Source organism: Haplochromis burtoni, unplaced genomic scaffold, assembly GCF_018398535.1.
Source record: "Haplochromis burtoni strain Fernald_Lab_line unplaced genomic scaffold, NCSU_Asbu1 Contig_259, whole genome shotgun sequence".
NCBI classification, from domain to species: Eukaryota; Metazoa; Chordata; class Actinopteri; order Cichliformes; family Cichlidae; genus Haplochromis; species Haplochromis burtoni.
Window position 1 is genome coordinate 63,542 of NW_024582620.1, and position 12,880 is coordinate 76,421.

Here is a 12,880-nt window from a genome sequence, read left to right on the forward strand (position 1 = left end):
ATGTTGAATGGACATTAGGTGTTTTTATGTGACCCAGAAGATGCTTTCTTTGCTTTCACGTTGTTTCATGAACTAAAACAACTCATTGAGATTTACCCAGAGCCCACATTTAGAGTTTTGGGGGTGTTAGGTGTCTAATGATAACCCTTGCAGCTCCTCCAACCGGCAGGCTTTTGTGTGGAGGTCAGCTGCTCTTTTTATCTCTGCTGCTGCCTCCACTGTGTCACCCTGTCCTACAAACTAAAAGGATGACCCAGTAGGGAAAAGGTCACTAGAGGCTAGTGGCTTTCAGAACAGCTAAAAGGCCTCTTTAGATAGTGAAACATTTAGAAATTTGGAAAGAAATGGTTTATTAAAAGAACCAAATTCAGCTTTGTGTTAAATTCTAGAGAAAAGAGTAAATCCTGTTTTTTTTAACTATGTTGTAGTCAGTTTGACCCTCCTACCAACTTCATAAAACCTGAACCAATGTCTTCACGTAATTGTGTTTCACTGGCCTGAGAGCAGAATAGCGCTTCATTCCTAAGCTGGTGGAAAACACTTAGTGTTTTGGATGCTGTTTAGAAGAATGATGTCACTGGAAAGCAGAGGGAGGGTGGGGTGGTTATCGAGACTTTAGGATGGGTCTCGGAGTCTCCGTATTTGACCGTGACACCTCCCTTGAGAGGGTCTCCTTACCATCAAAGCTCCATTAAAAATCTATTATCTCTGCAGTGGGCTTGTGGCTCTGCCAGTATGGAGCCTTTAACCAATTAAGCACTTAAATGGAGACCAGAGTGCATGTTGAGGAAGATGGTCATCCATGTACCTAGCTCCTTGTGTCACGTGTGTTGAGAAGATGAAAAAGATGCAATGAAGTTTGGCTTGAAGGATTTTCATTATGTTTAATATTTTTCACTTTCTTGCTAGACTCTTCTCTTCTGTGTTTCTTATGCCCTTGGTATATATAGAGAGCAGTCTTCTCCCTTGCCAATGAACTCTCCTGCTACCATCTGAATTGCTGCTCTTTGCTTGCACCCTCCGTAAGCTGTCATGTAAGATTATCCTTTTGGTCCAGGCGAGGCTCTAGGGTTTCAAAATGGACTGTTAATTTCAGACCGGCGGTGGTGCACTATAAATAACCCTAAACTCAAACATGCTAAATAGTGGCCCTTGATCATATTAGAGAGCTGCTCTACAAAGGTTTTGGGAACTTTGGAATGAGATAGGTGCGGCCTGTGTGACAGCTGTGGCAGATTCATTACTGTTTTTTGTTGAATGACTAACAAAAGTCACCCTGCTGTAGGATAATTACTTTGGTCACATGTACACCGTGTGTAAAAAGGACACAGACAATTGCCACATCATGAATGCAAGTTTTCACATGTGTGCAAATAAAGGTAGCAGAGTTTAACCATACGCTGAGAGCAACTCCACTCGGGATTGCAGAGGAGAAGATGGGGATATATTGTGTTTGATACAGCTATACCCAACATACCCATCTGTGTGTAGAGGAGAGCTCAGACAAAACACTCTTTTGCTTAGTCCCTGAGTGTGGATGAAATTGATGCAAGTACTAATGATTTTGACCTCCAGAGGCTGTGTCCTCGTCTTTCCTCTCTATCTACACAAAGACCCGCTCAGTATGAGCCCCTCCTGACAACAAGTGGCTGTAGAAACACAGCACTGTCTGTGTCAGTGACTGATTTTGCTATTCATCTCCATATGTATATGTGGATTATTAATCAGCAGCTGACATGGCCTAGTTTGAGAGAAGACGGCTGTCTGCTTTCCCTCCTCTGAACTCCCAGTAGCGATGCATGGATGTGTTGAATTTGCATTTTTTAGGCTGTAAATATCACTGGCTTGGCAGGTGTACACTAGAGATCTGGTTATGTAGAAAAAATGCTGTAACCACGTGTGTTAAATGTTGAAGAACTGTGTATGATGCTGTACTCGATAATGTAGCTATCAATCTTTTTTTGTTTTTGTTTGGCCTACATTCTTCATACTAATCAGTTCAGCGCACGAGTTATCACTGCCATATTGATGAATATCGGGTAAAAAGGAGGCATTTCATGCATATTTCTGTGTGAATCTCTCATAGGCTTTGGCAACATTTCATCTTTTCGAAAAAATCTCAACCCAGAATGATTTCGCTTCTCTTATTTCAACAGTTTTAGTGCTGTGACGTCATTGAGCTCTTTCAGGCTTGAGTTTCCCTACTGGCTAACTGACCAGGCCGCTACTGCCACAAATAGAATCCAATTCTGTGAAAAACAGTGCTTTTATTGTTAATTGTGAGGCAGCGAGTGAAGATAAGATGCACAAGTGCTCACCAGTGAGGCTTGTGGCATCTGATCAATCTCTGATTAACAATAATGTTTAGATGTGACAAAACAGAGCAAATACATGGAACAGCTGACCAACAGTATGGTTGAGTATTCAGTTTTAGTCATCAAGTGTTTCATCCTGTATGATGACATATTGGTCATCCTGTCATCCTGAACATTTTATCTTGTGTCCACACTAAACGTGAAATAACTGCCGATGAGTCTGTTGTTGTTGATCCTTGCCCTGCCTGGAGTTTCAGCAGCCAAAGGTGTTCCAGCGTCTGCCTGCCCCACACAAGTCTCTGTTCGCCACACAGCTGCTGTTTATTTAGTTAGAGGGGGCTCTAAGGAGCTAGACTGGCTCTGCTACTCCACCAGAGTCTGCAGTCCAGCCAGGGCAGGCTGCACTGTGTACCAGGCTGATTTATTTACACTGAGGGAAAAGGAAGCTAAATGTTTAACCACAAGTTTGAGGGGTCAGTATAATTCCCTTCCTGTTGTGTTTCAGAATTATAGCAGCGAGGGTGTTTTGACAAGGAGGTCGTTGTTGGTAATGGTGATGGTGCTCAGAGCTACCTGTTCCATTAAGGTGAAGCAGTGGCTTACGGGATGCAGGAGTGTGTGCGTTTGTGTGCTTGCGTATCATGGTGATTGAATGAGAGCAGTTAAATGACTGTGTCCTCAACTTAGCAAGTCTGGTTGTCTCTCAATCATTAACATTATTGCAGTCTTGGTTAATCTTAGTTTGTCCTAACGGCACAGGCACATACAGCCTCAGACACAAATAACCCAAACAGGACTTTTTTTCTTTCTTTCTGAGAATGCAGATTCTATTAATACAACACCACACCCAGAGACAAATATAGAACGTCTGTTATTTTTTTCCTCTCCACAGCTAAATTGACTTTATATGTTTCATTTTCTTTTGAAATTCTGTGTCTTGTCCGGTTATTGAACTGACCACGGGCTGTGTTTATGACAGGCCACCTGTTACTTCTCTCTTTATACTGTTAGAGTTCAAGATTCACCCCAGCTATTGCTTGTACTTTCATTCCTTTGGGAGTCAAAGCACAAGAGAGAGGGTGTGAGTGTTTACTGCTCAGGTCAACTTAAGCCCTGATGTTTACACTCTTAAGCGAGCAAGTAGTTTGTGTTGCAGCTATAACAAAGAGTGCGTTTTATATGAGGGATGACACGCGGCTCCCTGCGGAAGGTAAAAGAGCATATGTGAACTGTGCTGCTCATGAAATCCTGACAGATTGATTATACACTGCAGCAGGTGGTGCAGGTTAATGATTTTCCTCTTCAGGACCATTCAGCAAAGTGAGACACTATTAATGAGCATGTGGAGATGTTTAACCCACATGTGCCCGTCTTTTATGCTAAATGAGACATAGTTTAAACTTTTGAGGAAGAGAGATTTAGGGTTACACTGGGTGTTAAGTAAAGTTAGTGTTAATAGTGAACTGTTTTGTTTAGGAGGACTTATAATATACGAGTTTTCACCTTGAATATTTATCAGAGTCATTTTGCATTAGTCACGGTTCAAAATGAGTCTTATGGTGGGGGGCTCACTGTCTGAAACAAGCTGTTTTAGCTGCTCTCCCTTTAAGGTCACCCTCCCTTTTTTTTGAACCAGCCTATATTATATATAGACTGTATATACACTTTAAATTCATTGTATAGTACAATTATGACAACTGAGGCTTTGCTGTTTGAAAGACAGATATTTGACGTAGAGGTGGCGTCTAGAGGTTGTTGGTCTAAATTGTCAAACAGAAAGTGAAACTATGCTTCTGTTAAGACACATGGCTTTCTATCATTTATAACTGTTCTCAGTTACTTTCCTCTTAGGTCTTTAACCAGATATGACATCATTATTATTCCACTCATTATTACTACAATGTCAAACTGTAACCATAGTAGAGTCCTGTAGTTACAATGGGCCTCCAGCACACTTGTTGTTAGTCATAGATTTGTAGCCGATTTAATGTTATAAAACCAGCACAACAAGTTCATATCAGTCAGTAATAAATCTAACTCATCATGTCTTCTACTCAGAAGCTATTTGGTCACTTTTAGGTTGCATATTTGGTGAGTTTGTGGTCAGCTGTCCATACAATGAGTCTCACTTTGCCACAGAACATAACAGAAAAACCATATGACTACTTTCTCTTTAACACTGGAATTTTACTGGCCAGCAACGCTGTGGTGGGGGAAGATGACCTGTGGGTACGTGTCTTTGCACTGGTTTGTGTCTGTACATGAATATTTGCGGCTTCACCTAATTTGGTGGTGAAATGAGCAAAATTGTAATATACGCAAGTTTTCCCACATTTTTAAGCATGCAAAAATCTATTACACTGGAAAAATATCTCATTAATATTTGAATAACTTGGTTTTTCTCCCAGTTTTAATCATTTCTCCTAAATTTATGTAGGTTTGAGTGTGCCCGTTTCAGGTAACAGAAAATTGATATCGCGCATGTTTCCTCGCGAGACTTGCGTATTTCTTTAATAACATGGCTTGATTTATGGCTAACTTGACCACGTTACATCGACTGGATGTATTAAGTGGGTGTGGTGGAGCGTAGGGGGCAACTGCAGGCACACCTGGGGGTCATAAAATTGTAACCCTCCTGGATGGATCGCTGTAGAGTGAATCAACAAGAAATCCTTCATAACAACAGTCTCGTAGATAGTGATTTACCTCATCGTTAAAATGAAACAGTGGAAGAGTTTTAAATATATTTTTAGAATTATTTTATTAAAAATGTTCTAGTATTGACTCAATTTGATCTTTATTAATATGTATTTATTTATTTTTGGATCACTGTCCCTGTATGGTCTAGGGTAGACCTCAGTAATCTAAACCCTGAGTGATATGGATCTATCTGCCAGTGTGATGCCCCTCCTTTTTCTCTCTTACTCCCTCTCATGCACACTTTTTGCTGCTAACACTGAGCGGGAGAGGACTGGAACATTGAGTACCTTCAGCACATTTTTCACATTCCCCTTTGAGGGTCTCAACTACAGCCCCCACTGCATGCACACACTTCAGCATACACAACCACTCGTGTTTCTCACCAGTGGGCATTAATGGTATTGTCATATGTTTTGTCTGTACCACCAATTGAGGACACGTCAATCTTGACACGTGCTTGTCAAAACTGTGTGTCATGTTTATTTTGGTCATTATACTAACCTGCACCTTTTCCTCTCTCCAGCAGCGGTGGTTGTGTGTGAGTGTGTGGTTGAGCTGCAGCTGCGAACATGACGGAGTATAAGCTGGTGGTGGTGGGAGCTGGAGGCGTGGGCAAGAGTGCACTTACCATACAGCTGATCCAGAACCACTTTGTGGATGAATATGACCCCACAATAGAGGTATGACGTGCTTCTACGTGTTCTGTACATTATTCCTGCAGCAGTTATCTTTAGATGAAGTATTTCCCCTTGAACTGTTGTGTGCTTCTGCGACATTCTTTAAAATGGTTCATGTGCAGTCTTTGCGTAATTAGATGTTTTATATAAATGTCCAACCCCACAGTCTAAACCAGGTTACTTTAATTAATTAACTTCTGTGGCAATCCTCCAAATGACAAGGCTTGAAAGAAATCCATAATTTCAGAAGCATTTTCTCCACCTTTTACTCAATATTTTCCTGAGGAAAAAGACACTGGAATATATTGCAGAGCAAAGAGGAAGGCTAGTGAGAATGTCTTCTCCTGTCTTTTCTCCCCTTTTTCCTCCCTCTCTATCCCTCTCTTTCTCACCACGCCTGCCTCTGGCCAGACAATGTCCTTTTTGTGTATTTGCATTCCTGGCCCCTATGCTCTAACAAACAAAGGGACAGCACTCCCATGTTTTTGTGACTGCATGTTGGAAGGCTAAACATTGGCTCTGATACCCTGCTCCTCTGATCTCTTGATTTTCATTTGACCTGAAAGTGAGGAGGGAATTTTACAAAGTAACCTAAGTTGATTACAGTCAAGCAACATTCAGTCACTGACATAGTGTCCCTATAATATACTTCTTTGCCCTGAGTGACCCAGGGTAAGAATCTGCAATGGACCACCGGTTACATTAAGGTGAACTATCAGTTTTGTGTGATGTCTTTAGCACTTCTCTAAAAGTGCAAGTTTGTCTTTTTCTGCAGGACTCATACAGGAAGCAGGTTGTGATCGACGGGGAGACCTGCCTGTTGGACATCCTGGACACTGCAGGTCAAGAGGAGTACAGCGCCATGAGGGATCAGTACATGAGGACGGGGGAGGGCTTCCTGTGTGTCTTCGCCATCAACAATACCAAGTCTTTTGAGGACATTCACCAGTATAGGTGTGTCTAAGAGTAATGCAAAGAAAGAGAACTGGAAAATGTGCACCTCTGTATTTCTTGGCCAGACCGTAGGCCTGTTGGGGTGGAGCTCCGGTGCTAAATCATGTCTGTTAGCTTCTTTGGATGTGCATATGCAGTGTGTGTTAGAGGGACTCCCGTGGGGTCTGCAGGAAAAGGGCTTTATATACGTGTGTGCCAGCTCTCTGCAGTAGTTGATGATGTCATGCTGTAGCGTTTAACACAGCTAAAGAAAGCTTAGCTCCCAACTGGAGGCTTACAGCACGATGCCAATGAAATCGATCCTGACTCAATTAGAGAAGCGGGGAGAGGTAGCGCTCCCAAGGACAGGGAAGGAGAAAGGGAGGGTGGGGGTGAGAGTTTCAGCTGGAAGTGACAGTGTTTTCTCTCTTTGCCACATTTTGTCTTTCTCATCACATTAGGCACCCACTTGCTGGTCTTGCATGAGGCTACACTTTAAGTCACAGGTTTCCAGAGTGTGTAAATGTAGATTTGTTTGGCCTGTTGCCATTGCAACTCAGCTGTTTTGGACCCTGCTTTAACATAACTGCTCTTAAACCATACAGGTATGCAGTGCACTTTGGCTCAGTGCCCAGTTAAATGTTTTGAGTTATCTACACATCTGCTGCCTGTATTTACAGGCAACAATTGTTTGTGACAAGAAATAAAACCCACAAAAACTTTCCCCCCCACTATCAGTGCTGACTAGCGCTACATGGCAGAGCAGTGTTCATCCATGTACAAAAACACCAAATAAAGACCAATCCACAACTCTTTAAAGCTAAACTTTAAGTACTCGCCTTAATACCAGGTATACAGGTATCTGTGGTTTGATAGGGTAACTTGTTTGCTTTGACATCAAAACTCAGAGCAAGTGTTGTCATAATTACCATTGGCAGTATTGACTGCAGATGGGTTTGGCTGACTGTACTGCAGGCTATACTGGGGCTGATTGAGAAGAAAGGCTGGGCTGATGGAGTGATCTGACCCTCTCCTCTCACTCAGTCCCCCCCTGGCTGCATGGCATTTGGCACTTGCTGCTGTAGTGATGAGGTAATGCTGTTTGCCGCCTGCCTGTTGTCCACCCACCCTCCCTCCTTCAGCAGTGCAGCACAGCCCAGCACCGGTAGGCACTAGCTCTTCCTCTGGGTCCTAAAGTTCCCCGGGTGGTTGGTTCTCCAGGGGTGGAGCTGTTGATGATGCTGGGAGGATCTCAGCCAACAGACATGTAACTGTGGCTAAATAAAGTGCTTGGATGTATCAAGGAACAAAAATAATAATAAGGAAATGAAATAAACTAAATTTTCAATTTTCTTGTTTTGCAACGCAGAGAACAGATTAAACGTGTTAAGGATTCCGATGATGTTCCCATGGTCCTTGTGGGAAACAAATGTGACCTCCCTGCGCGCACGGTGGACACGAGGCAAGCCCATGAGCTCGCTCGCTCCTATGGCATCCCCTACATTGAGACCTCTGCCAAAACACGGCAGGTAAGCAGTTTACATAAAGTAAGGAGCAACATAACGTTTTTCCGCAGAGGAATACTTTTCTCGTGTCCTGCCTCTTTTATTGGTGTTTGAATCTTTAAAATTCCTCATATGCTAATTTTGCTGCATCATTATGTTATCTGCAGGTTATGTCAGTGTTCTTATTTAGGCTGTTTAATTTCACATTTTGCAAAAATATTCATGCGCATCTTACAGCAGACCATGCGCTATGATGTGATTTGTGTTGCTGGGAGCATTTTATTATGCTGCAGGCAGTGACTCATAGCCAGGTTACCTTGGCTTGAGAACAGAGCTACAGTATTTGAAAGGGCTCATAAGGACCAGTTGCCTCACAGCTCCCACTGTCTGTGACTCACTGTGACACATTATGTAGGTACATACATACTCGCATTCATCGCTACACCTGCAGAATATCTGTCACTCAAAAGGAAATGCAAGAAGTAAAGAAATGCAGTCTTTTTAGTCATCATGATTTCTTGACAATGTATTTAATAATTCTCAGTGCACGCAATGATTAAGGTTGTCATGGTAATGTTGCCAATTGGTGAGCACACCTAAAAGCTTTGCTGTCAGTCAGAAGACGTGCATTTAATATGGGAGCCTTGAATAGGAGCGTTTTAAGTGCCTGGATTTTTCTGTAACATTTTTGTGTGTTTGTGTGTGTTTACAGGGAGTAGAGGACGCCTTCTACACACTGGTTAGAGAGATCAGGCAGCATAAGTTGAGGAAGTTGAACCCACCCGATGAGAGTGGTCAAGACTGTATGAGCTGTCGCTGTGTGGTGTCGTGATGCAGGTGAGAAATTATATACACAGTAATGGTCACCAAATCAGTTTGCAAAGCTAAGTTGTGAATGCATGGAATGATGGAATTCACTGGCTTTGGGGAGGGTTTACCTTTAAAGGGACATATCATTACAAGTTAATACAAAGTTGTTCACCTTTATCCTGTTAGGGTGGGAGCTGGCCTCTTCCAGGCTGACAAAGCCCCCAACCATAGAGTACAAGCAGCCACTGATTGATGAGTATGAAAATGATGTTATATGCTATTGTAACTGAACATGTAAGGGAGATTTTGGACTGATATGTTAGGTAGCACCAGAGTCACACATAAATTTTGGAAATATTTTCTCAGAGCTCCAGAGCCTGAGCGATCAAAGCACATGGTAGCCCAAAGCTCTATTGCAGGGGTATCAAAAATACAGCCCAGGGGCCAGAACTCACCCACCAAAGACTCCGATCTGGCCCACAGGACAGCTTTGGAAAGGCCATATATTTTGAAGTTTTACCATGTTTCCTTCCGATAAAAAACTTCATATTACACTAAAGTAATTAACAAATAGGTGAGCATTTAAATAAGAAAATGTCTATGATTTTTCACCATCTACAATATAAAATTCCATTGTAGATAGTCCTTTTACAATAAAAAAGGCAATGAGCTACTTTTTCTGTAATTTGATACATTTATTACTTATAATTTAGTCCCAAAGAGTCGTGCTGACAGATTTCTTCCATTTACTAGAGAATTATTTCTTTATCATGCAGAGAAACTGAGACATAGTACTTGCAATGGCAGAAAGGGGTGCTTCACTGGTCTGGCCCACTTAAGGTCAAACATGGAAAATGAGCTTGATATCTCTGTTCTATTGCTTTCACCATTCATTTGTTGACCACCTGTAACTCTGTGTAGATGATGCTCATTGTAAAAAAAAAAAAAAAAAGCACTTTTGAAACAATCTGAGTTTTAAAACTTTAATTATATCTTGTCATTTTCTTTGCCCAGCTCACTGCTACATGTTGAGAAACGCTACGGCACAAAGTGGCAGCATGGACTTAAGGACTGGAAGATGAAACAACCCAACGATGAAAACAAAAACTTTTCCAACAAAAGGATGATTGAAACAAAAGCCCTGACAGAAACCATCAGGGCTGACTGAACTATAGACTTGTATGGAAAGGGGAATATTGGACTGTTGCCTAAGTGGCTAGCGGAACTAGACTGGTCCAGCCCCATCTTTTTTTGTTGGTCCACATCGACCTGTGAGCAACACCACTAATGACTCTTTGTCAGCTGCAATGTGGCGTCGCTGGGTAGCTCCACAACTTTCCTGCTAACTTATTGTTTTCAGTCTCAACACTGGTAATTGGGGGGGCGGGTATCTCACCTCCGCCCTCCTTAAAAGCCTGATTCCACTCCCCATCCCCCACCTAGCTGCTGGAAGGAATGAGTGACTTCAGTGGAAAGAACTGGAATTGACTTTTAGTTAACCCAACACCTCTCATGCTAACCCATCCCATTCCCGCTTCACCCTACCTGCCTTTGGTTTCTTTTGAATGGCAATGAAATCCCTGCGCTCTAACTGGATACAGGGGGTGGATGCTGACATGGGAAAGACTGTATTTTTTGTTGTTTATCAATTAGCCTACCTGTAAAATAACAAAAAAAATCTTTGATTTTTGTATTTGATATGAAACATTTATTTTTGATTGGCAGTTTTGAAAGTGCTTATTTCAGCTGGCACCTGGTTTGACATTTTTTTGACCTGCCTGAGGTAGTTGAAGATCCTTTTGGACTAGATCTCTTGAATGGAGAATTTCTAGATAGATGGCTTACCGCTGCCTTCTCTCTTTACAGATGTTTCATTGCGAGTCGTCTTGTGGAATAATAATAGTAATGGTTAGTGTACGTAGATTCTGGTGCAATAGAATAATTTACTTTCCAAATTACAAAGTATTGGGAATATACCCTGTGTCATGACTACTTATTTTTCTGCTTTACTTTTTGTTTAAGAAGGAGAGGTACTGTGCATGAAAATGTAGTTGTTGTTATCTTTGCAGTTGCAAAAGCACGATAGGTTGCCTGTAGAATGGGATAAATACCTTAAAGTTGGCAGCGAGTCGATTTAAAAAAACAAAAAAAAAACAAAACAGCAATGCAAAAAGTCTCTGCATTTCATTTTAGTAGCTGTATGGTGTACAACAGCTATTTTTAGATTGCAAGAATCACTCCTTGTGGACGATAAGGCTCAGGAATTGGTGTCCCGGAGGATATCTATCAGTCCAGGAAACCAGGATTAATAGATGTCATAAGTTAGTTTTTGCAAAGTGTAATGCACAAGTCCTGCCTCAGAGTAAAACTTCAGTTTTTCCACACACCAGACTATCCTCACACTGCTCTGCTTTATCTGCCACTTTCAGCTTTTCAAAGGAACAATATCAAGTCAGGTGCTAGTCATGTCAGAACCATATTTACTGTATATGTGGGACTATTGTGTGTAACAGGTGTAAGGAGCGGGATATGGGAGTGCATTGTTTTGTGTTTCTTATTACAGACAGGCTTGTGCGCTCCGTAACCGGATTAATTTGCTGCCTGAATAAAAAGACTGATGTGTGTTTACTTTGCCTTATCTGTTAGCTAGGTCGTACCTCATGTGTGCAGCGAGATGGTCATCTGTTCAGTTTGCTGAATTGTTTGTTTGTTTGTTTTAACTATGTGTGCAAAAAAAAAAAAAGACACGAGTGTGTTGACTTTCGACATGCGCTGTACAGAATTTGAAAGACAGGTCCCTAAAAACACTACACAGACGGGCTTTTCTGTAGTAATGAACTTTAGAGAGAACCCAGCATAAGCCAATTTGTCATAATCAAATATTCATGACATTTCAGTTCTATCACATTGGAACATGTGATAGTGATTTGACTAAATTGTTGCATTTAGCACAGATTATATCTAGATTATAGTAGTTCACTGAATTGGGCATGTGTCAAAATGTACCGAGTCCTAAACACTACAAGCCTGTTGCTTCAAATCCAAAGCTCTGATGTAACAGATGACAAACTTTATCTGGCCATTGTCCTTCTTTTAAAGGAAACAGTGTTTTTATTTTTTGACCTAATTGATATTGTACATGCAAATGAACTCTCTTTCACTCCCACCATTGCTTACAGAAATATGACCAGTCTAATTACTGTCTGGATGATGGTGGTCAGGTTTTGTGTTCTTTTCTCTGCTTGGAGGAAGGATATGAACTGTGAATGTGTTTGACTCTCTTGATACTGTTTGAAAGAAGCCTCGATTTTACAATTTATATTGCTTACATTATTTGAGGGATAATCGTAGGGGCCCTACTTTTGGCTGTGTTGTACCCAGCTTTTATTTTTCATCCACTGTACTCAGACATTTCAATGGAAAAGGAGCGTGGAGTTTGTAGTATGTAATTACAGTCCTTGTGGTATCCTTGTTAATCTTTAAACAGTACATCCGTGATATAATAATACCATAGAATTTCACAAATCTATGCATTCAGATTACCATTGCATTAGAAAAAGCATCATGTTGTCGCAATACTCAGCCAGTGAACCACCAGTATACATGTCTGAAAACCTGGCGAGCATGACAAAGACTTTCAGGACCATTGGGGGTTTTGCACAAGGATTCGGTGGGCTCAAGGGCTTGTTTGTCCCCTTGCAGACTGTGGAATGGGCGCGTGGATGGATTTTGTGAAAATGTCAACTGTTTAGCTATTTAAGATGTATTTACTCTTGAAAATGTGGCAAATGTATTGCAGGACAGGAATAAAGATGTCAAGATCAAACTGCTTTGGTCCACTCGCCACCAAACTTTTGTTCTTAAGTTTGTGATTTGCTTCCCCCTGCAGGCTACTATGTGTATTCTGCCGTGAAGTTGAAGGACTGGGACAGCTTTGGTT

At 41.5% G+C, this 12,880-nt stretch overlaps 1 protein-coding gene across 4 annotated transcripts in view; it reads left to right on the forward strand.

The window, feature by feature from the left end:
• Window positions 1–12,766, forward strand: part of LOC102290564 (GTPase HRas) — a 14,230-nt gene extending 1,464 nt beyond the window's left edge. Inside the window, exons 1-6 of one of the 4 annotated variants that reach the window (XM_042227412.1) lie at window positions 5,063–5,413; window positions 5,539–5,695; window positions 6,468–6,646; window positions 7,995–8,154; window positions 8,843–8,967; window positions 9,955–12,766. In XM_042227412.1, the coding sequence (XP_042083346.1) occupies window positions 5,585–5,695; window positions 6,468–6,646; window positions 7,995–8,154; window positions 8,843–8,962 (570 nt within the window). In that variant the 5' untranslated portion in view covers window positions 5,063–5,413; window positions 5,539–5,584 and the 3' untranslated portion in view covers window positions 8,963–8,967; window positions 9,955–12,766. Of the gene's footprint in view, window positions 1–5,062; window positions 5,414–5,538; window positions 5,696–6,467; window positions 6,647–7,994; window positions 8,155–8,842; window positions 8,968–9,954 lie in introns of those variants that run through there. The other 3 variants (XM_042227413.1, XM_005942880.3, XM_005942879.3) reach the window with 3 other exon arrangements.
• The last annotated feature ends 114 nt before the right edge of the window (window positions 12,767–12,880 follow it).